The 26966-nt window shown below is 43.0% G+C and overlaps 1 protein-coding gene across 1 annotated transcript in view; it reads right to left on the bottom strand.

Annotated features, from left to right (window-relative positions):
• LOC104543288 (glutamate receptor 3) overlaps positions 1–26580 on the bottom strand; it is a gene marked incomplete at its 5' end in the record, with an annotated part of 56298 nt that extends 29718 nt beyond the window's left edge. Inside the window, 5 exons of the mRNA XM_010187864.1 lie at positions 6035–6233; positions 13532–13908; positions 23690–23896; positions 25039–25146; positions 26476–26580. Coding sequence (XP_010186166.1) covers positions 6035–6233; positions 13532–13908; positions 23690–23896; positions 25039–25146; positions 26476–26580 — 996 coding nt within the window. The remainder of the gene's footprint in view (positions 1–6034; positions 6234–13531; positions 13909–23689; positions 23897–25038; positions 25147–26475) is intronic.
• Between the last annotated feature and the right edge of the window lie 386 nt (positions 26581–26966).

The raw sequence follows: 26966 nt of genomic DNA, 5'->3' as shown, positions 1-26966 counted from the left end.
GGAAAGAAAATATATGGGTGAGTAAGTTTTCCACAGTTTCTGTGTTGAAAAGCAGTTAAACCACAGAACTTTTTCTGATTCATCGCTGCCACGTTGCCTACCGAAGATGTGTACAGCTCACATTTGAAACTATCACTGTTCTGTGATGTTCTGTTATTTGAAGTCCATAAATACAATCATACTTCAATATTTTTGTTACGATGACTGTGGTGTTTTGCTTGATGCCAGGAACACAGAAAGCTTAAAACTGCTAATCATAGTTTTACCCAAAGGCAAAAGCAAAGCATTCGTATGAATGCTGTGCCAGAAACAAGTCCTTCATCTTCACTAGCAAAATACATTTTGAAATTAAAAATCAAAGAGTTTAACTACAGATGAAACCCTTAGCTCTGCGTGCACAGAGTTCACAACGGTGTTTTTAATAGGCTCTAATGATGATCTCAATATCGTTTGATTGCACAGAATGCATAAAAATCGCACGGCAGCTATTGGATCATAATTCAAGGCTTTCCTTACCTAAACTGCCTGTTGTTAGGATTTATTTCCCGTACCTCTTGTCTTCATGCAATCTTATCATCAGAGAAAAGCAATGAGCTCTTTATCTTATAGCTGGGTGTAACACGCTAGTGCTTCGGGACGCACTTCGGTCATTATTTCTTCCTCTGTCCCTAATGGGTTTGGGATGGTGGTGTGCTCCTGCCCGGCTGCCAGCCCAGGACCAGCCTCGGCTGCCACAGTCTGCCCTGATCGAGGGCCCTGGGAGGGACCACCACAGCGAGTCCTCTCTGCACGCTGCCAGCCAGGGTGGGATTCAGCAGCAGTCTGCTTTTTGGGGACGGGAGGGACCCGCTGGTGTCACTGCTGCCACTGCAGCCCCACCTCACACAGCCCGTTATAAAGCACTGACTGAAAAGGACTGGAGGTTTCAGTTACCCAAAGCGCTTCTTAGCAGAAGGTATTTCAAAATGCTTCTGGTGGGCTTAGGGAACTTCTTTTAATTTCCAGGGAATTCGGGGTCAACCCGCTCACTCGTCCTTTTGCTCTTTGTTCAGATAAATGTTTATTTTCTGCTCTGGCGCTCTTCTGTCTGATGTTTTTTTCCTTTCTTTTTAACAAATCTTTTTCTATACTGGCTTTAGTTTTACTGGCTAAAGAAGTTGTACTTAAAGTTCTTTTCCAGAGACAACCTCACCAGTCCCCTTACCATATTCACATGCCTTTTCTTGCACCTGCTTCCATGTCAAACCACCTTTCCCCAGCCCTTTTTGGGCAACCAGAGCCGCAGACAAACACAAAGCCTTTGCCGGGGCATCTCATGCTTTTCTGTCTGTGAAACCAAGAAAAGGGGGGACCAACTTAGGGTCCATGCTTAACACTACTTCCTATGTCCTAAAAACGGCAATTTTATATCATATTTTATGTACATATGAAGTCCAGAAAGGTCTCACATCTGAGCCTCGTTTGGAAAGAACCACTTTTTGGGAAAACTGATGAGGAGGAATTTCAAGTGCTGAACGTGCCCACAAAGGCATAAAAGAACAGTGTTGCCTTCTCACAAAACATTAATTAAGAGCAAAATATTGTTGAAGTGTCTGGGCAGGCTATCCAAGAGCAAAGAGAAGTGAAGCCTTCACACAGGAGGCACAAGAAAAGCAGTAGGAGTAACCAATAATAAGAGCAGAAACCATAATGTCCAAAGCATCTTTGGCCTTTCTACTGAAACTCCTAACAGGTCTGGCAATTAACGCCATTTCCAGGAGAAAAAACCAGGAACTGACTGCAGAGCAGCAAGTCAATTCATCTGAGGCTTGGGGGAGCCATTGGATAGCAGAGACGTTTTGTCAGGGACATCCTTGGAGCCACTGCTGAGAGAAATACAAAGTGCTACAATAAAACATTGGCCCTTCGAGGCCTCCTGTTCCCTTAGTTTTAGTTAACAGTGGTTAACTACATTGGTAATGGTGTGATATTTCCCACAGAAGAGAGAAGGACCTAATGCAAGATCTTGCTACGTGCTACTTGCCTCAACATTTCAGCCTGTAAAGCCTTGTCACATCACATCAATTGTGAGGACACCTTCTGAAATTCCAGGTTTTCAGTAAAGCGCACTAGTGAGTCAGCTGTGTTTGTCAACCATCAAACACACGCTTTGCAAGTTATTTTACAGAAGACTCTTAACACAGATAGCTGTTATCAGTTGAAAGAAATCACAATAAATTCAAGGGCAATTGATATTTCTAAACGTCTACAATGACATCCTGCTTCTACTGAAGTTTAAATACAGCCAAGTTTACATAAGAATTACTAATAGGTTTTAAAGGTCATGCCTTTTGAATATATGCATATTGGACGTGTGAAACCTATTAGGCTGTGGTATTATTCAGCTCAGTGCTGAATTTGGATTAAGTGGTGTTATATTGATTTGATGAGCTGCTCAGATATGCTGAAGCTTTAATTGAATGTATTAGAAGATGTTAATTCTAACAGATACACTCTTAAAAGTAGTAGCTTAGTGATTTGAAATTGTTTTCTAGTACAGGCCTTTGCTAGTTTTCAAGAAAGAGGTATTTTGGAGTCCTTAATCTGAGGCTGCATGTTAGTAAATAGCTAAGGAGAGGTTCTTTCTTTTCCTTTCCAATATGAATGAATAACCTTTGAAAGCCAAAAGGGAATTGATGTAATCTATTGATTGCCGTTTAAATGCCTTTACAAGCTAATTAATGCAAAATGAAAAATGTTTCTGTGCAGAAACAAGCAACAACCATGAAAACAGAAGAAGGCTCATTTGGTTCTTAGATACACTGTGGGGGGACAAATGATGTGATGCAGAGTCACCAACAGGTAAGGAGTGTGAACAGTGCCTGCTGTGAAACTGTCATCAAAAATAGGCTGTCGTGCTGTAACTGTGGCAGCAATGTCACGCCGGCAGCGGTCATCGTGCACGCTTGAAACAGCAACGGTGTATCTGGCTTTAATCTACATAGCCGGGATAGTGGCTACCTGGGAGACACTGTGATGTTTAGGGAAACAGCCAACACTATAAAATAGGTCACTAGCTGGAGCCTGCCCAGGTCTGAAGTGGCTGAACTGCTACCAGTGACCATCTGCTCATCCGAAATGAGGTGTTGCTGTTGGTCCAGCTCCTAGCAGACAGGTATCACTGTAAAAGGAACGTTCAAAAGTGATCCTAGTTGGAAATGGGGTTGGCAGAAAGGAGCTATGATCTGAAGGCTCTAAAGGAGCTCCTTCTAGCACACGCAGACGAGATGGTGGGTATCTGAAGCTCATTTATGAGCAGTCCCTCTATGATGCATTAGAAGGCGACTTGTCCTTCCTGTTGTCAGTCTGGCACCTTTACCTGGCCAACAGCAGCCATTAAGATCAATACCTGACTCATATCTTTGTTTGAGAAGCATTTTAGCTCTACAGCTCTAGGAAGAGATGCACACATACAAGCTTCTGTATGGGATCTTGGAGAGACTCTGTCCTGCACCTCCTGTGTGCAGTCGTGGCCCAGCCACAAAGCCAAGTTACTGTTCTTGGTGCCTCTACACATGTGCTGGCCTCCTGCTCACAGCCAGGTAACTTCTCCCGTCTCTAGGGAGGATTTAGCTACCTCTCACACGCCACAGCCAGTGTGTGTACATACGCATAGGTAACCAGCGTAAGGACAGACTGCACTAACTTGCTGATGAGCCATCCCCTCAGTGAGGAATTTCCTTTCTCACTGGGCAGATGATCCTGATCCATTCAGGCAACTGTGGCTTAAATTGGTGAAATGCTGGTGGGGAATGGGCAGAGGAGGATATTCCCCTAACAGAGGGAATAAGCATCACACTGTACCCAGGAGAACTCACAGCTTTTTCTGACTCAGACCACTATCACTCCCACTGATGCTCTAGAGGTTGTGAGGAAAGAGCTTACAGGGAGAGAAGTCTCCCAAACCACGGAGCAGGCATAGGCTGCGCAGCAGGCGCTCAGAAACCAAGTGCCCTCTTAGAGTTATTTCAAGTTTCAGCCGTCATTACCATCTTATTAAGTAGCTAATAAAGACTGTACAATGAAGTATTTATGTGAACATATGCAAGTAATCTAAGGCAATGCTTTGCCTTTCTCAAATCAACTGAAGAAGACTCTAATTACAACAGTTTCATAGCTGCATCACTCTATTCAAATTAATTACTCTGCAAAAGTTCATACAACTGAAATTACGTTGTGTGCCTTGAGAACGCCCAGGAGAGAGAAGCACCACTTAGGGCCCATTCTCCTTCCCACTTGGCCCATCACTTTGTCCCGCTCCACCACCACCAGGGCTCTGCTCTCCTCCTTCCCTATCCGACTCCTCGCCCTGCCTGATGGTGCTGCCAGCTCTTGACAGATCATCCTCATTTACAGCCCCGCTTTCTCCAGCACCAGGAGAGCCACAGCTCGTCTCAAGACTATTTAACAGCACAACAAAGTATTCATACATTTACTAGACTTCGTATCCCTTCACATGAAACACTCATTCCTTTGATCTCTGGGTGAGAAGGGATTTCCTTGTTATGTCAAACTATTAAGGAAATGAAGAAACACCCCCACACAGTATCTTTTTCTGTATTAATGGTAATAAGGTATTCAAAAGAAGATTTCCCCTCCTAAGAACAGTATAGCAACTGTAAACAGCACCGATATTTGTAATCAAGTTGTGCTACCTCTTATGACAGGTCCCCTCAACTCATTTTTTGTGTGCAGATAGTACTGCCTCAGGCTGATAATGAAACGGAATTCAAATTTTTACACACTCACGTCACCCTTAAAAGGTCAGTGTTTATCTTACAGCATTTAATACAAACAGAAGCTGCTGTAACTTACCAGCCACCACAGTTAATTAAGAACTACTGACTGTCTATTTTTATGTAAAGACATTACATATAAGTAAGGCAGAATACAAAAGCTTCATAAAGCACCTTTGCTTTCACTTCCAGCTTTACATCAGATTTACACATACATGTATGCCAGCACATGGTCTTGTACCGAAATTTTACGCAAATTCAAGGAGCCCTCAGTACTTCATCAGCTTACAGCAGCAAGGTTTTTTTAATCTCTCTCCTCCCTCACATTTGCACCTGGCCAATATGCACAACAGCCAATAATTAGTCCTGCAGCACTGACCACTTTTCTATTAAAAACAAAAAACAAGCTGGTTTGAATGGCATCTGATTGGCACTGCTGAGAGAGAACCAAGAGCTCCCTGAAAGGGCTGAGTATTTCAGTTCGCCCTGGGAAAGGCCAGAAATAAGAGCTTTCCAGGCCACAACGTTTTTAGATACATAAAAGTGGTCAGAAACCATATTCAGGGATTTTAATGACCCTCACAAAACTCTCTGCAGTTCAGGTTGTGGCTTGGCAAGCAGAGAAAAAAAGAATGACCTCAAATAAAAGTGTACACTATGTCCTACCCCCAAATATCGCAAATCCGTCATTTCGCTAACCAGTGTGAACGCACCCCGGTGTTCCAGGGTTCAGAAGTTTCCCCCCTGACTGCTTGATACAGCCACAGCCAGATGCCAGCGAGCAATGAAGCCAAAGCAACAACAATTGCAGCAATCAATGCACCACATAGAAACGCACAGCAACACAGGCCTCCCTTCCCCCTCTCGCTCTGGCAAGGGAGCACCGGTGCCGGATGACATTAACGGCTGCCAGCTGGGCAGAGCAAGTAGGTCAAGAGCATCCCTCCTCCAAGAGTTTTCTTTGCTAAATATTGTGCTAACAACTGCATTACTGCTCATCAGGCCAAGGCTCTAAAACTGGTGTTAGAAAAACCCTTCCCATGATAGCAGAGGTCAGGTTTTCCACCTTCAGGTTGAGCAAAACCACCGATCTTTGATATAATCCCTCTTGATATTAAAATCTGCACTCAGGCCCGTCCTGATTGCACGAAGCAGCTTTCACCAGAACAGCTATTACAGCTGGGTAAAAACAATTGATTGAAAACCATGTATTAGGCACTCAGAGTTTAGAAAAACTAATGGAGATTTAACAGACTTACTCTAAAGAATTCTTTGGTTGAGCCTGAATCCAAAGTGCCATAGGCTATTTCAGTTTGTTTAGCCAGGTCCTCTGCGCTCTCTATGGGAGAAACCATCCTTTCCACCGTAAGGAAGGCAGCAAGATTAGCAGTGTAGGAAGAGATAATGATGAGAGTGAAGAACCACCAGACTCCTCCAACAATTCGCCCTGAGAGAGATCTATGGAAAAACAGACATCATCAAAATGATTTGAAGACATTCCTTGGTATTTTGTTTTTCCTTCATTGAACAGAAATTCACATGCACAACCCTTCTGTCCAGGTCCTCCAGTTATCTGTGAGCCAGTTCCTGACAGCCTTCCTCAGCAAAGTCGGTGTGCGCCTGGTCTTACCTGGTTAAACTCTCTCCCTCCAGTCTTTCAGTGAAAACAAGGACAGTCAAATAAGAAATAATACATCTGAACTAACCCCATCTGACGCTTGGAGGGGCACAAGCTCTCCTGACTCCCACAGACCCTTTCCTGGAAAAGGCTTCTGCCAGAAGACTTCTGTCCTCTCTGCTTGCCCAGCCTTTCCCTGAGGTTGCCTGCTGCAACGTGCCAGCACCGTGTCTCTTTGGGACTGCCCAGCTTGGGGGACATGAATGCACCTCTTACTGCATCCACTCTCTAAAAGTAAGAGATGGAGTACACTGCAAAAAGGAATTTGAGGAAACATGCAAAGGAATAAACCAAAAATGATCCGGTATCCTCTCATAACAACCTAGCAGGAATTACTGAACGTCCACATTGAAGTGAGGCTGGTTTGTTTTATGTTAATTAAAATCTGCATATTGAACTGTTCCCAGTCAAGCGTATTCCTGCTTTATAACCACCAGAGCAAGAAACAGAAGAAAAATTGTGTTCTGGTTTTGTTGTGTTTTGTGTTTTTTAAAAGGATAAGATCAGGCCTAAAAAAAGCCTATTTGTAAACATATAATTACAAAATGCCCAGTGGTCAGGAGGTCTAGATCCTGTCAGCAAGAGCTCTTGATGCTTTAAAGCAATTGAATGTCAGGCTCAAAATATCTGTTCAGGGCTGAAGGACGCAAATGCCACAGCGCTCGGGTGGGTGGGGAATTTCACCACCATGTGCAGTGCTCACTCTTCAAACACAGCATGTTGACCAGGAATCATTTCAGGAGCTGAGACAAAGCTATTTCGTGTGTTTTCCCTTAGCTCCACTGATACCAGTATAGGAAGTATCAATCCCAGATACATTAAATCCGTGGAACCTGGGTGCTGTAGTCCTCAGTTTGTGTGAACGGAAGAAACAGAAAGCCAGAAAACTCTTACCTGTTTGTTTCCTTCAAGCCCCTCAGTGCCAGCCCCAGACAGTGGGTACAAGTTGTCCTACCAACAGATGGAGACGGGAAAAAAGCAAAAGTCTTGCCACATGCCCCCACCCCAGCCACAAGCAGGTTAGCTGGTAAGCTGCTTAAGTCTTGGCCAGAGCCTGAGATTGCCTGAGCCATTAAAAAAATCCCATTGAACTATTAAGAGAAAAGGAAAGAAAAAAATCTACCCAATGTGAAAGAACACATCAAAGAAAAATAATAACCAACACAATAAAAACAGAGAGAGCAATCTGGAATAGGTGACAGGAATGTGGAGAAACAAACTAACAGGTGAATTCTCCACTCTCCTCTGCCCAAGAAACTGAAGCAGCAGCTCCCACTGAGAGGGCAGATGCAGGCTGGTTTCTGTGGGCTACAGCACGCACCCCTGGCCAGCACACTTAGCACCCCAGGGACTGCTGCACCAAGTCCGTGCCAATGTGCAAGGTGGCTCAGGTGGTTACAAAGCTTAGGGAGGCTTGAGGAGTGAAACATCACTTCTTTGAGGTGTGAACTTGGAGAGACATCACCATCGCTCTGGCCTGCATGCGCTTCCTCAGGGCAGGCACACATCTGCCGGATCACCGAAAAGCAGAAGAGGCTTCCCTGCCTTTCTTGAGCGCCTCCCAGGAGGATAAAAGGCTTCCAAGTTTCAACGTGGGCTGTGCTGCAGCTGTGCTCACTAACAGAAGGCTATAGAGTAGCTGCAAAGGTAAGTGGCAGAAATAGATATCCAGAATAACGCAGTAAGTCAAAGAACTCCTCTACTTCTACATTTTTGTAGGTACCACGCATCTTGGGAATTTACAGATGGCTAAAGTCCTTTCTGGCCAGCTCCCCTAACCAGTTAGGGTCTTGACTTTACCTACTTTGTAAAACTCAACACCCTACACGCTGAATCAGCCTCTTACATGGGCTGACGTAACTTCAGCCAGCTACAAAGCAGTGCCTGCTCAACTCACCACGTAAGGCTCCCTGTGGAGCCAGCGGAGAGAAAGAGAGGAGACAGACACCCTCAGAAAGAGATTCACCTTACTTGCTGCAGTGTGGGGTAAGTCTGAAGGTGCCCATCCATCTCATGATTTGGAGGGAACGGAGATGCCTAACTAAAACACAGCCTGTGGCTTTTAGACGGCCACATCAGGTGAAACTAATGCCCCCTTTGTTCATTCTTTCACTACATACTTCCATCTTCAGAGAAGACCTGGACTTGAATTCCTCTCCTCTGCAGTGACATGAAGAGTTTCAAAGCCAGACTGAGTAGAAGTCTGTCAAGCAGGCAGAGCAGGTGAAACATCCACCTGCACACAGCAAGACTGGCTCTATCTGGGGACTCCAGGTTCCCCTGGCCCTCTTGCTTTACAGTAGGTCTTGAAATAGGAGGATGAAAAGAAGACTTGCCAGGGAGTTTAGATAAATTCAATGGAACTATTGGGAGCAAACCAGTATGTGTTCATTCTCCCTATAGTTTCCCATAGGAAATGTCTTACTTGCATTGTAGCTGTTCCTTCTATTGCAGGACAGATGGGCTGTGCAGAAGACAAGCATTTTCCAAACCACTGAAACCTCAAGCTCACACTGCTGTAACAATAAGAAGTCTGTGTCAAGCTGCGTGCTCATGCAGTGTATTACACAGAGAGAAGGGACAGTATCTTGCCCCAGAGATCTTGCAACCTGCATGGACGAAGTCAGGCAGATACAGGACAAGAGGTGGAGAACAGCTGAGAGGCAGGGCATGGCTGGATCCCTTGACAAAGGAGACACTTCCTTGAGGGGCCTACATGCAAGAGAGGGGTCTTGCTAGATGAGGACCAGAGCTGTTCTCTGAAGAGCGCAGGTCACTTCAAAGAAAACTGGATGCCACTACAGAGTTGTTTCTCCCAGTCTTCCAAAGAGCACGAAAAGAAAGATTAAACAGCTGCTACTATGAAGCAGTCTGGGCTGACACAGCTGTAACTGGTGGTAGCATAGGATGAGGCAAAAGAAAAGCAAAACCAACCACAAAGCTGACACTGAAGGAAAGAAATGCAGACAGAGAGACAAAGAACACGAACACAGACGAGCAAGGCCTGGCAGGCTTCTTGTCCAAAGGACCCCAGTTTCCCCAGTCCATCTGTTGGTATGAAGACTCTTTATACCCACTGCAAGGGCTGGTGTAGAGGGATGCGGGAGAAAAAGGGTTAGTACAGAAACACTGGGCTGGTAATAAGAGAGTACTTGTATGGTTTGTACTGTGAACCACAGAAATGTTCATCCATTACTCAATTATAGAAAAATCAATCACAGCTTTTAATGCCAGCACCACTTTTTCTGATGAAGACATACCTGTCCAAGTGTGCAGTGTTGTAATTTAAAACAAACAACTCATGCTTTATCCCACCATGTCGTTTTCCAAATTACCTCAATAAACAGATACTTTGCAGAACATTATTTTACGTGAATTAAGAGTGTTAATAAATGAGAGGAGTAACAAAGACCTAGAATAACAGAATTAAAACTCAATTATCAAAACCAGGTCAGACAGTGTTTTCAAAAGCAAGTAAACAGGAAGAGTGCATACCTTGAGAGGAAATTTAAAAGGAAGCATGGAGTCAAATGAGAGCAAATTAGTAACAAGAGAAAAACAAAATAAATATTCAATTTCACATTCAGTTTCCAGGAGAATAATGCATTCAAATAAAACTTCATTTATTTATCAAAATAGCTTGCTTTTTTTTTTACTCATGGCCATAAACCATCTTTGATTTCCTATAGTACACAGAAATAATAAGCTTCTCGCACTACTCCATTTTTAATTGGGCTCTTCTGATCGATGCAAGACAGCTGTTACATTGACAAATAACCCTGAACAGCTTTGGTGCAAACTCTCCTTGTCTGGAGCCCCGTCACGTTCTGAGCAGACGTTACCTGGTCCCCACTCAGCCGTGAGCTCAGCCCTGCTCGTGCGCCCAGCCATCCCTCTACCTCTCCTGCCGCCCTCACCTCAGCTCCTGAGACAGAACACAGCAAACCACAGCATCTGAAGTGCTGACTTGAGATGCTTCCATCATAGGAACTGGCAGTGGGAGTTTCAGAAACGCCTAGCTACCCAGCCCTCACTGCTGTTTTGAAAGTCCCACAAAGTCATTCCCATGGCCTTTAATAGGAGTCTCTTGAGTCTTCTGCTGCGAAAACAGGGATCTAGAAATACACTCTCTTAAATGACCAACCCCCTGAGATAATTTCTAATGAACTCCCCTGTCTTTTTCCATCAGCAATTAATTAATCTAGTCTCTTTGTTCCACATGAATAAAGAACAAAATGAAAATACATGCTCTTACGGAGATTTCAAAGATACTTTCGCTCAGAACAGTGTTACAATTTGACTGTGTTTTCTCCTGATTCCATTTGCTGTACACATCTTACATTAAAGCAAGTTTAATAATCTACTTTTGATCCATCAAAAGTGAATTTTCAATGCTTTAGCTCACTCTGCAGAAAACACAGCAGCCTTTGATAGCAGAACAAAACTGCTGGAACAAATGTTGATTCCATCAAGGGATGCTCTAACCCCCATCCTTTGGCTGCTATCTCATTCTGTTTAGACGACTCCTATTAAATACAGAGAGGAGAGTATAGGGATATATCCTCTGGAATATCCACACAGCATACTCACCGAGGACAGATCTAACTAGTCATTAGATGTCACAGCTGTTCCACACAAAGGCAGCTGAAAGAGCCTTTATCAGCAAGTACAAAAGTGATCTCTCCAGACTGCTTGTCGGCATCTCTCTACAAGTGCTGTATGCTCTCATGTAAGAAATTTATTCAGACAAAACTCACAATGGAAGAATGAAGCCCCTTTTAATGGCAATAAAACAGTATGAAACATTCATGTAGTCAATGTACTGTGAATGACGTAACCTTACAAAGATATGGATTAAGAATGGAATACTTGGGCATAGTCCCTTCTACGGAAAAGAAATCTGACATTCAATCAACTTAAATCAACATATCAGTCAAAGGAGCAGCGCTTCTGGAATTTAAACCAAGGTATTAAATTTGTCTTTTTTCCAGTAACAATGCATGTAACTGCCTCGAATCCGTTATCATGAAAGATAACAAAGTAACTGGACAATGCCTTCAAACGAGGGCCATGTATTAATACTGAGCTAATAGCTTCTGATGGACAGATAAATAGAATTACTGCTGTCACTTTTTTTTGGTAAGTATTTGCAAGGCACTTTATCATGGTAGTACTGAAATAAAACAGAATATGTTCCACTCATTACATAAGGTAAATGGCTGAACATGTCAAAGAATCACATGAGAGCTTAGCAAAAATCCTATGCACTTCTATTTAGCTGTCAATAAACAGACCCAGCGGAAACAGCGCAATGCCTGCAGCTTTCCATGTGATGTCCCAGTGCTTATTTCCCGGTCCTTTATATTGGGCACACACATGGTCAACAGCAATTTAAATGTTAGCACTACTCATTGCCGTTAAGAGCAAGCAGAGAGGCAAAGTTTCTACACAGAATTGAGGCATAAAGCAGAAACAAGGTATACAAACAGGGGGAGAAGGCTCACAGCTGTAACTATGCAGGGAGGCAGCACACCCACACACTGGTAACTGCAAAAACTAACGCATGGTCATATCCAGCCAAAAATGTGTGCGTGTTTTACACAGGATATATACGCATCTGTCAGTAAGTATGAAACCTGATCGCTGCTATCAAAGCTTTTAAAACACACGTATGACTTGCATCAGATACCAACAGGCATACTCCAGTACCTCGGAAAGTCCTGGATTTTGCTGCAATCCTTAAAAGATCTGAATGTGCAATGACTGTGAATTTATAGGATCATTGTTATATTATAACAGGTAAAATAATGATCCTTTCCACGGAACTTCACAGAAGTTTTGTCACTTGCTTCAGCGAGGTGACTCGAGATCCCCAGCACTATATGGACCAGGAAAACCTGGAAACTTTTCAACGACTCAGGCATTAAAAAAGGTACGCAAATGTGGAGGTTGACAAGGTGTATTTTGAATATAAGTGCTCAGTTAGAAAAGATGACTTGCTTTAATTAGCAACCTTGTCAAAGGGAACAACTGCATCCGGTTTGTACTAAGGAGGTATTTTTAATAATTAAAATAGCTTTAGGTTATTAAAATACTGTCATACAAAATATAGATAGTGCTTCATCACTAAGAAACGAGGTAATTTTACTGCTTATCACAGGCACATCACTAAAGTATTTTACAAGTGTAAATGTAGAAGAATTATATATATTATTAAAAAACATTTTTGGTATGCATTGTTCAATTAGAGAGAACCTCCCTATTCGCAGGTGGTTTTCAAAATGCTTCTTTAAAAAAGAAATATAGTTCTACAATACTTAACACCAGTGCTCTCTGTTAAATTGGAACCAATATCAAACATGTTTTACTACAGCCTTATTCAGAAATACTGTCTTCATGAATAAGGAAAATATTTGTGGAAACTGGCAATGCTTATTGGACCATACTGACTGTGAACACAGGGACAACAGACTAGACTGCACTGAAATAACCACACATGTACAGGGTAGCATGCACTAACTGTTGGAGAGGCTCACATGGAGACCTGAACATAGGAGAGACAGAGGCAAGCAAATTAGTAATGGATGAAAGGATGCTTTGGGAAGAACAAAACTAGAGAAATTAGGCACAAAAGAAAGTAAAAAGGCTAGCAGAAGTCATGAAGGGAGGGGAGGTGTTTTAAAGTGCTGTTGCATGTGACTTTTAAAATAAAAAATTCTTATTTTGCAAAGCAGATTATGTTATATGCACCAAGGAGATGACCGTAAAATGAGATATGCAGCAAAAACACGGTAGCCCTCCAAGCATTGCCGAAAACAGAAAACCCCATGCATTTTACAGCCTCAACATGGTGTATATAAGTTCGGCAGAAATGCATAAATGTCATTATAAGGCAATGCCTCTCTGGAGGTGAATGTTAGCAAGAATGGTGGCTGGATGATGATGCTTAGAATTGAATGGAATGTCAAAATAAAAAAATTGGAATTAAAAAGAAATTTGGAAAAGTAACATATATGCACCATGGCATCAGAAAATGACCATAAAATGCAAAAAGGTGATGGAGTGATATGGAACAAACCTTGGAGAAATATCGCATCCTTGCTGCATAAAGGCACCCAGGGAAAACCAAAGGCTGTTAAATATTCCAAACTCATTTGGAGGGTCGGGAGGATTCTGAGGGTCGCGTGGTTCTTCATTGCTGTCTTCCAAGTGCCATTCGTAAGGGCTGAATCTGCTGACTAGGAAAAGAACCACGCTGACGCCAATGTAAGCAAAGACTATACACATCCAAATTTCATAAGCCAAAGGATCCAGGAAAGAGAATACGCCTGGTTTTGATTTCTGAGGCTTCTTGATCATGATGGAGATGCCTAGGCTCATAAAGGGCTTGGAAAAGTCTATGACTTCTTCTCGCACCAATGTTATGGTGAGGGGGGCAACAGCTATATCTGCTCTCTGAAAAGGGAAAACAAACCCAAGTTAGTCACAAAACAGTTGCAAGATAATCACAATCTAGTCTCTGGCTAATGAATCAGATGATAAATTACAAGACCCAGCAGGAAAAATTTTCTTTGCGGCCTATTTTGTATCGACTGAAGTTAAGAATTACATGATACTGATAGAAAATTATTAACAAGAAAAATCACAATCAAATCTGTGCAAGGGCCTCACAATGGAGGCAAATATGTACCAACATGTATTTATGTTTCTATTAAGTTAAAACAGATGAACAAACACTATGCAAACTAGACAGTGAGATGGCAACTAAAACCATGTCGTTTTCTAGTAATGGTCTGCATCCATCCATGAAGACTTTGGGCAAATCATGTGTTTGCTCTATTTAATTTTCACTTTTCCATTCTTTCAGCAAGTTCTCTTGCCTTACTGATTAGTCCAGGATCTTTAAAAGGAATCTAAGACAAGCAATCAGTCACTGAATTTCAGCTGCATTTGGGCGCTACCACTCGTATACTCCTTTGAAATCTCATTGCAATAAGGGATAAGAGATGGTTAAAATAGTGGGGAGATAGGAAACAGACAGCCCACCCTTTCTGTGGGCACTGAAGAAGAGTAGTACAGATCTGTGAGTCCCTGAGAAGTAAATAGCCTTGGTTATCTGAGAAGAATACAAAGTAGTATTTTTCAGTACAATATATGCCATTCTATTTACACAGAACTTCGCTCTATAGATCTGTAACACAGACCTTGCTCTGCGGCTGTGTCATCTGGAAGCACAACCTCATCTCATTGCATCTGTCATTCACCAGGGTGCTGGTATACCCTGAACCAATACCCTTCCCTTCAATCAATATGTCTTTGCAGGATGTCATGGGAGGGTAAGAATATGAAGTAAAAAAAATTACTTTATTACCGGATTAAAAATAACATTTCAGAATAGATTTGCAACATATTTACCTGTATCTGCATTTCTATGTCAGAGAGATTCAAGTCAGATAATGATGTTTAGATAACGTAGCCTTGACTCAGCCAAGTACTCAAGCAGGTATCTGTATTGTTATGAGAGTCTGCATACCTACATACACCTTTTTTTTGTCTTTTTCTATTTTAAACACTCTAACTATTCATGTTATTGATACTTATAAAGATAGTCCTTTGTTGGTAATGAAGAATTTCAGAAAGAAAAAAAATGATTCTTAGGGAAAGTTTAACTAACCAGTACCTATACCACTGTGCACCTTTAAAATCAGACTTTTGTTTCCCACTAGTAAGTATGTATCTCTTTCTGGTGGAAAAATAAAACTTGATAAAGTAGAAGTTTGAATAAAAGTTAATAGGAAATGTTAATAAGAAGAGATTAAAATCTGTGCCATAAAATAATTGAATATGCCTTTATGTAAATCTGATGGTGATGTACATGACTTTCATTAATATCTGATTTGTTTCCTCCTACACAGTTGGGGGTTTTGTTGGGTTGGGTTGGTTGTTTGCTTTTTTCCTAAGTTTAATAAGCAGAAATAAGGGTAATCTCAGGATCACACACTGTGTGCCAGCTGGTGCCTCCGTGGCACTGTGCAGCCATGCCTGAGGCACTTTTTTGGTGTGTTAAGACTGAGGCCTGGCCCTCTAGGCCTTTCCCTCAGCGAGCCTCCCTCCGTGAAGCTCCTGTCTGCAAACATGACCTCTAGGTTTGCTCCAGCCACTCAGAAATATCTCTCAACAGTTTGTACTGACATGTGCAACGGCAAGGTATATGTACAATTCAGTGCTTGGAATAATCAGATAAACCATGCCTGTGCACGTAAGGAAGCCATTCGGAAATCATGGCCCTTGGTGTACCCACAGTCCTCCTCAGCCCCTTCAGACATTCATGCGTACTGGGATATTGACTTTCCCCTTGAGTGACTGCTTTCCTGAAGGAGAAAACCCTCCCCTGACTTGTGGTTACTTACTGCAAAAATCAAGCTTAATGTGGCTTGTATATAAACATGGAAAAACCCGGCTGCCTTTGGATGTCTGCGTATTTACTGGCTTTGCAGATGAATGTGTTAATCACCTAATGGAGAAAGTCAGGGAGACATGGGTAGAGTGTGGCAAAGGAACCAGATGATACTGGCACTTGTTCACTGACGAATTCCCTCAAAACATATTTGTCTTGTAGCTGCTGCTTGCTGAGCTACTGTTAAATATTAGATGTCTGCAGTAAGTATGAGATGCACACAGAATATCAGTTTTAAATGTAGTCAGAGTTGGCTGGAAGACTGAGCACTTTGACCGTGGCTACTGTATTCTGTGTTGAACTAATGAGGTACTTACAAATGAATCCTTATTAGTTCAAGTTTAACGGATCAGGACCTCTGCAGAGACTCCGCAATGATTCCACGTGAAGCGATGCTTAGGTGGGAGGCAGATGCCTTATTGCCTGGCACTTCTGCTTGTGGATAGCCAGCCTTGGAACAGCTCATCGAGGCAGAAAAGGGCTGGTTCAGCTATAAGAGCATTTAGTTTCTGTAGCATTTTCCTGGACTTGGAGAAATTTAATTCTCCCAAAGCAATATTTTAATTACTAAAGTAGACACAGTGGAGCTCTTTCTAGGTGCTGATGCAGCGTGCAATAAAGTCTGTATCTCCTTCATGAGCAGCTGAGTTCATGCAGGATGTTCCTGTGGCATCTTTGGGGAGATGAAGCTGATGCTGTGCTGAATAAATCAGTTTTTAAAGGCCTGACTGTTACCATGCCCTCATTCATATCCTCCAGCATGGATTTATTTGTAAATTATTTAAAATTGCATTTTAATCCTACAAGGGATATAAATATTTATTTTTCTGATACACTTCTGTCTTCCTGCTTTCCTACCACTTTTGATAGGCATTCAATATATTGAAAGCACCAACAAACGCTCCCATGCCTTAAATGAGTATGGTAGCAATTGTTTTCTGCAGAGGGAACAAGCATGGCTCAGACACAGGGTCTCAGGAAACCATCTACAACCAGGGCACTGAGAGTGGACCACCTACAGCCCAGCACCTGAGCCTGGTTCTCCTCCACTTCCCTGAATATTAGTTGCACTAGAGAGATTAAAAACCAGAATTTTCTTCTCTTATTTGTTTAGAGATACAGTACTTGAAATTGAGAGCTTATGGAGAACTCTAAGCACCCTAAAGGACCATTAATAACTGAAGCACAGTTGTGAATTTCCCTCCCTGTTATGGCTGCAGATAAGCAGAACCTACCAAAATTGAGCTCGATTAAAAAGAACACAATCACAACCACAACCATGCCCTTCCCTGTACAGAACTGGAGGGGGGTTTAAGAACCTCAACAACTAAGCTTTGCTAATCACTCATGACTAATGGCGTTTCAAACATCATCTTCACTGCATTTGAGCTGGGTGAGAAATGTCATGGATTCCTCTGAGGCTTGTTCTGTCTTTGCCTACTAGTGTGGGAGGGACGGATTTAGAGAGGACAGGCAGCACAGAGGCACTACCCACTCTGCTCAGATCTGACCCCAGGGGGCTGCAAACCCCAAGACTCTTAAGGGGAAGGAGAAAAAGTAGAAACTGGAAATATTCTTCTCCATGGAGAAAGAAAAACGATAAGATGTTCCACCTCTGTAATCCAAAAGTAAGGCTCGAATTCTTCTCCTTACAGATCTAGAGATGAGTCTTCCTAACTTCAAAGCCATGCACCAGAGACAGCAAGAGATACCGGCTATGCTCCTGCCTCTACATGCTTGCAGAACTGAACAACGTCTTTGCTAGTGTGCCACTTTCCAAGAAGCAGGTCTGGCCTACAGCCACTTTGGAAGACCTCTGTGTGACGGGAAGTCAGCACTCAGACCACATGCAGACTTGAAGCAGAGGGACACTGCCCCACTTTTATTGGGAGCCAAACCTCCAGGCACCCCAGCAGTGCTGAATGCAGGTACACAGAGGTGTCAGAAGAGACTGTGCTGGAATGAAGACTGACTCTGAGGACATTTTAGGACTTCAGTGCAGTCTGAGGTTTCCAGGCATCAGAAAAAGGTGTCAGACAGAGCAACACACCACCTGTGGTATCTGCTGGTAAAAGCTACCTTGTAAAGAGAGTCAAGTATACTGAAGGATATCAGGGTGTGTTGAGAGGCCAGGCCATGAGGGCAATTCATTTTTAACACATTAGCTCACACTTACTTAAAAACAACAGATGCTATCTGACTAGCAACATGCTGCATTGAAGTCTTAATGTGTATTAGCTAAGCAGTGTAAAAAGGTATTGAGGTGTTAAAACTGCAGTTGGCCTTGTCTGCCATAGTCTGTCAATGTTAAGTCCACGTGTGCTTTATGTGGATGCCCACAGTTCTGACACACCACTACTGTATGCAGATAGAGAAATTAAGGGTACATCTGCATTTTCCTCTCTCTGCTCGGATGCAGGTCAGCCAAAGTTGGGGATCATGCCAGCATGGCTCTGGGCCAGGGCTGTGGTCCTGTCCCCCTGTGTGGTGCGGTGCCACCATGGCTCAGCAGCTGCCTGGGCTGGGACCCCGCATCTGTCCATGCATGTACAGGACATTGAGCCACAGGACAGCTGCCTTTGGGCACCTGTACCTGGGCTTCTGTCCTGTAGAAACCAGGGCTGAGGGGCGAAGGGTGAGTTTTTCCTGCTCACAGCACAGTCTGGCTCTCCTACAGGCTAAGAGCACATAGGAAGTTTTGGGGAGAATTAGGAATCAAATCAGCCTTCCTCTCCGCTGCGATTCAAAGGCTGTATGTGCCATCTGTAGTCTTCTGTTGCTGGGAGAGGCAGAGAGGCCAGCACCATGCGAGGCCGGTTAGTCTGTTCAAGGCAGGGACATGTGTAGGTGGTCCCATTCTGACAGACTGTGGAGGCTGCCTGCATTCAGAGGACTGTCTGTCCTTTACATCCCTGCTTCATTCCTTTAAGCTATTTTACATATTGAAAGGCTTTTATAAAGACCTTTTTTTAGCTGAGGAGAGTTTTAAAGGATGTAAGGTCTGGCTGCTCTTTCCACTCCCAAAGCATTTGTAGTTACAATTAAGATCTGTGTTAAGCCTACTCTCAATTAGCCTCAGCGACGTGAAAAGCATCAGGCCCAGGGAGGGAAGGCTTTCCCTGGGTGAACAGTGGAGGAAGAACAGCAGTCTGCTTTAAAGAAGAAATAAAAGCCTACAGAAAGAGGCTTACCCTACCGAAGAGAAAGGACGACTGCCAGCGATTGCTGGTGGGCACAAAGCCCCGAGCATCAGATTCGCAGGGTGTGCGCAGTGCAGGTGCTGCTGCTTGTCAGCGTGAGCCGAGGGCTCGGCGACGTTAGCGGGTGCAGCGCTGCAGGACAGCGCTCGCTTTGCTGGCCTGCTCTGCCGGTTACACTTAAATAGCGATTCAGCCTGATAGACCGAGAATGATCGAGCTACTTCCCTCTTCTAAAACGTCCAGGAAAAGTGCTTTGCCTATTCGCTATTTTTGTTCTCTCAAAAGTTTCCACTATGCTTTAGAAATTTATCTTATTTTCAGAAAATAATAGTGCTTGAATTGGTAATTTTTTTTTTCTGGTAGGAAGAAGAATCTTATTTTGGCACCATCAGAGTGAAAGCGCAAGATTACGGTTTTCTTCAACCTGAAACGATGTTTTTTGATTTATGAAAAATCAAATAAATGTCATTTTTATGTCAAATTTAATTATTGTAATTATTAATTATAATGACTATTATTACTACCACTGCTACTACTACCAACATTTGAAAATTGCTAACAAACCACGAGGCCTTGTTAGCTCCTCTGGGTTCTCCTGCCTGAAGCAAAGGAGTTTGGGGATATCTGCTCTGCCAGAACTCCCTGCCTCCCTATGCTGCCAAAGGGCCAGCCCTTCTCTGTAACCAGGTCTGTTTGTACAGCCCATTGCAAAGCCACAAGGAAACGTCCAAGAGGGACGAGATTGTCCTCGACTTTGGGGGGCCCTATGGCACAGCAGACTTGTGTGCCCTCCAACCAGCCCTGATGTGATATGAGACGAGAGGGAGAATTTATAATGGGAAGTGTTTTAGTGTGCCTATGCCCAGGCAATGTGTAATTCTCGGGACTACTCATTAGCCCAGTTAATGCAGACCCCCGGGTAGTCTTACACCAGGGCCAGGGCTGTGCCAGGCAGCCTCCAGACCCACAGTGCCGTGACACCATCCCCTGCCACTTTGGGTACAGCTCAGTGCACACTGAGTGCCCTCCCAGCCCTCCATCGTCCTCACCATTCAGAGCCCTGCACTGCAGCGGTCTGGGGGCGGAAAGGACCCAGCTGCACTTTCTCTCCTGACTCTATGCTGCATCCCACAGGAAGCAAGAGTGACAGTAACAATGAACGGCACAAACTCAACATTAATCACAGTTAATTAGGGGTTTGGCATTAAAATGACAAGCCATTCACTTCCTATGACTGTCCTAAGAGCAATTTTAGAAAAGAGTTGTATGCATGAGGCTATGCAAAAAAAAAGCACAGTATTCAAAAAGCCTGGTAAGACTTCCCAGCAGTGCCAGGTGGTGGTGAGAACCTCGTTGGGTCAGGAATATGCTGTACTTGACAGATGAGTAGTCACTCTTTATCGCTCCAGACAAATACAATCTAAAAGACTGTGTTTTCTGCCACAGCTCAGTCCAGCTGCTGGATAACTGGTACCAAAACCAATCAGGCCCCTTTTATTCCCCCATGCCTGTCTTCCATACAAGCTAATAAAGGCATTTAAAACCTAATCTCCCTCTTGTCCTCCCAAAATGGAATCCAGAGGAGCCAAATACAACAGTCGTATTGCAGACAAGGCTCACAGGAGCACTAGGGGTAACGTACAGTTTTAGTTCCCTAATAGAGTTTTAAGCCCATGAGAGATAAAGGAAAGTCAGAACGTAAATGAGGCGCTTGCTCCAAATAATTACCACTTCTAGCACTTTTCATCTTCAAAGGCTTTGTGCACATCCTTGTGAGTGTGGTACACAGCCACCTCTCAACAAACGGAGAAAGAGGCCAAGGGTATTTAATGACATTTGCAAACAGGGCTGGGAAGGGGTCTGGAGCGATGGTGAAGTTTGTACTCAGAGTTCAGGGGCTGTTTTTCCTGCTTGCAGAAAGCCAGGTGAATTTCTGCACCGCCTGCCAGCTCAGAAGTCCAGCTCTGCAGGACGGGGAGCCAGCTCAGCAGCGCGGGGCTGTAAGCATTAACCTGGGTCTACAGTCAAACCTCATGGGATGCATCTGACCTTTGAATAATTGAGCACTGCAGTGAAGAGGCTTCAGTAACCGAGCTTGCAGCATGAGAAGAGGAGCTGTGGGGGGCTAGGGAGGGAAACATTCCTCAATTTTTCATTAATGAGAAAACACAGATGAAAACTGTCCTTCAGAATACAAAGGAACAGACCTTTTTGCAGGAGAAAACTACAGTAGCGGGGTGGGTTTGGAGTTGTTTTAAGGTATGCTCTCTGGTGACTGTGAGGCTAGTTTTTGCTGGTGTGGAAAGGTCACGAGAATGGCTGGGTCAAGGGGAAGGGCCAGGGTTCAGTTGGATGCTGAGGAGGCAGCTCTCTGAGCCAGGCTTGTCCCAGGGGGTTGTGGAAACGGCAGCTGCAGCCAAACTGTTTATCACAGATTCACAGATGGTTTGGGTTGGAAGGAACATTTAAAGGTCATCTACTCCACCTCCCCTTGCAAGGAGCAGGGACATATTCAACTACATCAGGTTGAGCAGAGCCCCATTCAACCTGACCTTGAATGTTTCCAGGGATGGGGCATCCACCACCTCTCTGGGCAACCTGTGCCAGTTTTTCATCCTAAAAAAATTCTTCCTTGTATCTAGTTTAAAAACATTATTCCTAGTCCTATCGCAACAGACCCTATTAAAAAGTTTGACCCCGTCTTTCCTGTAGGCTCCCTGTAAGTACTGGAAGTCTGCTGTAAAGTGTCCCTGGAGCCTTCTCTTCTCCAGGCTGAACAGCCCCAACTCTCTCAGCCTGGCCTCACGGGAGAGGTGCTCCAGCCTCTGATCATTTCTGTGGCCCTTTATCCAGATGGATCTTGCATCGTCCAGCAGCTGCACAGACTAATCTTACATGGCTCCAGTCCCAAAGGCAGTGGCCCATACCACCATCTACACCTCTCCTCCTCTGGTTTAGATTATCCCTGTGCCCTGGCTGCTCGTGGTAATCTCAGGTTCTGTTTTGTCATGCATTTTGCATATGAAATGATTATATTTTTAAGTGGATAAACTGTTTCATTGCTTGCCACTTGCAAATAAATCAAAAGGACCCAATTACAGCTAATACTCTTGATATTTCTTGAACCACACAGAGGGAAACTGAGGGTTTAGTTTTTCCACTGCAATGTAATTGTATTTGGAACTAAACTAAACCTTTGCTTCAGAGGTTCTCAATGTACTTGTGTTCTCTAAGAGAGGTAACAACGGTTTCACAAACTGTGTAACTGAGGCCTGGGGAGTTCTGAAGATTGGCATAATGTCAAACCTCAATGCAACAGGGAAGCAAAGATATAACCCAGGTTCAGACCCCTGCTTACTGTCTCTTATCAGTAGATTTCCCTTCCTCCCCTTAATACAGTACTGCAAAAACACTGTGGCTTATATGAACTATTTTGAAGTGAATAGGCTACCAAGTATATAATATATATTGCTTACAATAATATAAGCATAATGATATATAAGAAGAATAATATTTAATTACATAATAAGGCATCAGGACTGACTGCTCCAGAATAAGAAAACTTTTGCAAATCTAGAAATGACTTTAAAAAGAGATTCATTTGAAAAGAATGACCTCACCAAACATTTTGCAAGAATGATGGTATGTTATCCCAAGGAAATTTTGAGGTGACTTTTAGAAATTGCACTCAGCCATGGAACAAAAGGAGGCAAAGGAAATATTCTCTTCAGCTCAGATATTTTTAATAAAGGAAAGCTTGTTAAAAATAAACTGTAAAGAAGATTTGGGCAGAATCACAAATTATCTCATTAGCATTTGGGGAAAAAGCAAAGATGAAATATCAGCTTGTAAAGTCTTTTTCTGTAAAGTTCATTGTCACCCCCTTCCATCTGGTTTATCTGCATTCAAAAATTCCCATTTTCAAAGAAGTTTCTAAAACGGCAATTCCGGACTGTTTTTGTTCTTACTAAACAAAGCAATGTACACCCAATATAGAAATATAAAGAGGAATGCAATGAATTAGCCTTTTTTTTTCGTCTGACAGTTGATTTTTAAAGCCAAACACAGGGTTTTAAAAGGAAAACGATGTGGGTGATTTCACACCTGCACTGCTTCTTACTCTGAAAAGCAACCGTGGGGCTAACTGAGTCTTTAGTCTCTGGTCAAACACAAACTGACATCCGTGATCCAGCAAGGGCCAGCATCACAGGATCAGATCTCTAACGGGAGGAGCACCCCCTCAGCACTTACGAGACCGATAAGAGAAAAAGGAGACACAGCAAATACAAGAGCAGTATATGAAGGGCCAACTGGAAATTCTGCTGTAGATAAGAATTTGAAATTTGCCCAATGCCATTGCTCAAAATTTTGTGAACTCTGATTAGGAGAACACCGGTAAAAAAGTGACACTTTCCTGCAATGAAAAGATTAGAAAAGGAGGCTATAAAAATGTCACTACAAAGAAATATATAGAATTTTAAAGGTGGTATTCAAACAGACAATCTTTATTTTGCAGCTTATTAACTTTGAGCATAACTTTTTATAAAGAACATTGAAATGAAGGTTAAGAGAAACTTACCCCATAGACCAGTTCACCCACCATGCCATTCCATATCTTAGTCTCAGGGTCCCTAGCTCCATATTTCCCATCTCCAACAATTGACAGTTTGTATTTTATTCCAACATGTTTTGCTATTTCAGAAGCTAAGTCTACACAATATCCTTCATATCTCTCATTCCCTTCTAGTTGTTCATGGTTTTTCTTATACATTACATATGGTGATTCCTTTGAAACAAAAGTAAAGATCAAAAGTCTATGAATGTAAAACACAGCTTTAAAACATACAAAATGAGAGCTGTTATTATCCTTTATATTACTGGTAAGTATTGACAGCATTTCCTGCTTTGGTACAGAAATTAGAAACCCCTGGCTGATCCTACAGCCACACATTCTATTGACTCTAATTCTAGTATGGACCCATTGAAGGCAGCAGGACTATTCCGCTTTAACAAAGTTACACCTTTGTTTGCAGGATTAGGCCTGTTTAGACGGTCAAACAGCATTGCCATAGTAATAATTCAGGTTTTAGTGTTTAAAGAACTGACGTACCCAACACCTGCACCATCAAAACAATTTCCTAAGGCCCCAGTGGCCTAGAATGGGGCTATGATGGAGATATTTTCAAAGCAGCCTAAGGGAAGCTAGGCTAAAATCCTCAGCAGCAATTTCCCTTAGCCTTCTTGGAAAATTCCAGCTGCAATGCTGATTATATCTCGCTAAATCCATAGGAGTATAAAATACAATGCTTCAGGAAACGGCATAAAATTGGCTCATGCTTAGTAGAATTTTTAACAGGCATAAAAGTCACAAACAATACTGTACAGAGCACAGTTGCTACAGGCATTGGGACTGACACAGGTGCTGCTGTTTACGAGACACAGAAGAGCTTTACTCCTTTGGAACTGCATGGACATCGGTCGCTCTGCACCCAGTGCTAGAGCAGTTCCGGTTCTCTACAGGCTTCATTGTGTCACCCCTACGCAGTCCACAGGGGGTGAGTTCACAGGAGCTGTACCTGAGTGAGGTGTGCAAGATTTGACCCTACAGCAGCAAGGCCAGATCCTGCAGTCATTTACATACATGCACAATAACTTCACTTCTGTGAGGCGTTTGACTGAGTTCAAGTGTCTGAGAAGCAGCAAAGTGCAATGTTGAGCTCAGTGGGCTCCTCCTGTGAGTAAAATTATTGATTCACAGAGAAGTTTGCAGGGTCAAGCCCTCAGTACACCTCTGGAAGATACTGAACTTTTCAGTCACTTGAAGTCACAGAGTGTTCAGCATTTGCCTCCTGGCAAGGCGTCTATCACACCTCAGGAGCTGTGTGGCTTATTTCCTAAACACAAACACACTACGAACATAAAACTTACCAAGATGGTAGTGACTACTATAGTTCTGTTCTCCACAGATGAAGTGTCATTAGAGGGCAGCTGATCTAATGCTGGCACAAATCTTTCATATTCGTTCCAATAACCAGCCTAAAAATGGAGATTGTTGCCTCATTACAAAAGTTTACAAGGACTCCGGTGCACGAACTCCTAACAGGAACTGCCAAAACACACCGATCTGTAACACTTATTCATGCAACATTTTTGCCATTAAAGGACTACATTAGCTTTAATTTAATTTCCTTAAAGATACTATGTTCTCAAGCCCACCTGGAAGTAAATACAAGCCAAATTTAAGTGAAAATACATACTAAATTCTCCCTATCTAAATTCACATCATCATGGTGCCTGTGGAATCAATTCTTACATATCCACAGCATAAGAATATACTGTAGACAAGAAAATAAACTGCACAGCACTCTGAGCAGAAGTCCTTGATTTTGAAATGTGTATCCATGTTCTGCTGCAGTTCAGACAGCGAACACAGTCCCTGCAGGCATGCCTGAGCCAGCTTTAGAGCAGATGCACAGACATCCTTAGCAATGCAGGCACCGCAGCACTATCTTCAGTCCGGGATACAAAGCCCTCTTGACCTTCATGCTGCTGTGGCTACACTGTTTTTGTACCTAGTTTTTTACACTAGTCTTTGTACCTCTGCACAACACAGAAGTAACACTTTTGTCTGCACTGTAAACCCAGCTGGATGGCTGGGCCATGTCCAGAGGTATTTTGTTATCAAATATGTGCAGAAGAGTTTAAGGAGTGGTGACCAAGGAGGTTAGGTGCCTGTTGCCAGGTGAAATCAGGGTGATTTATGTGCCTTGGCCACACAGACTCTTCTCTCCAGAGACCCTCTCTATGTAATTACTATGTAGCTATTTTTGCAAATCTGTCCTGAATTTCCCTTTTAACAGGGACCTAGGCAACTATACCACTTAGGATCTACATTTTATTTAGGATACAAGAGAATGAGTAGCAAACCCTAATTGAAACAAAACTTATTTTCTGCTAATTTCAGAAGGTTTCTAAAATACACTGACTCCAGCTCACTACTGCTCCAGGCCTGTTACAGAGAGGAAGAGAAAGATGGAGAGGAATTCAGGAGATAGAGCCGAGCACAGGAACATGACAGCAGGTATTATGCATGGCAGTGGAAAAGCTCCAGAAGGCTTTTAAGGGAAAAAGTGGGGCCTGAAGTTGACATGGAAGCCCGATGAAGATATTAAACATGGTGAGTGGTTTGGTCCAGGACCAGAATAGAATGAGGTTCTTGGGACAGAGATGCAAGGAAAGCAAAAAGGTGAGGTTTCCTCAGGGCCCTGTTATTACAGTGCCTGAGTGGTATTTTTCAGTTTCATTCGTTTGTTGGAATAAATATGCGTGAAGATGTGAAATACGGATGCATATCTTGAAGCTCACCTTCCGTGATCCAGCGGCTTTCATTTCATACACATCAATCGTGTAATTTGTTCTCCGCCCATAGGTGTCGAACTGGATGTTCCCTGTCATTCCTTGTACTTGTACCTTAAGGGAATAAACAGAAAAAAACATTTTAATAAAAGATTCACTTTCCTTTTCCCTCCATTACATTCTGCAGGAACCCACTAGCACTAGCACAATTTTTATCTATATAAGGGATTTGTTGCACTTTTGACACAGCCAGTTCTATTCTTTATAACAAAAACAATCCCCATTCTCTCAGTCTCATCTGTGCATATTCTCTGTTAGTTAGTACTCAGCTGGTGACTCACTATTGAGGAGTGAGCTGCATTTATGTGAAATTAGCCCTGAATGTATGTTAAATGTAAGAAAGACCGATGCCGCCATGCTTAGTAATGCTGGCTTCACTGATACAGCATGGAGAATCCGCGAGGCACACGCAACATTTCACAGAATCACAGAATCGCTCG

Source organism: Mesitornis unicolor, unplaced genomic scaffold (assembly GCF_000695765.1).
Source record: "Mesitornis unicolor isolate BGI_N332 unplaced genomic scaffold, ASM69576v1 scaffold19597, whole genome shotgun sequence".
Classification (NCBI taxonomy): domain Eukaryota; kingdom Metazoa; phylum Chordata; class Aves; order Mesitornithiformes; family Mesitornithidae; genus Mesitornis; species Mesitornis unicolor.
Note: the sequence above shows the minus strand (reverse complement) of the source record. Positions and strands in the feature narration are given on the sequence as shown.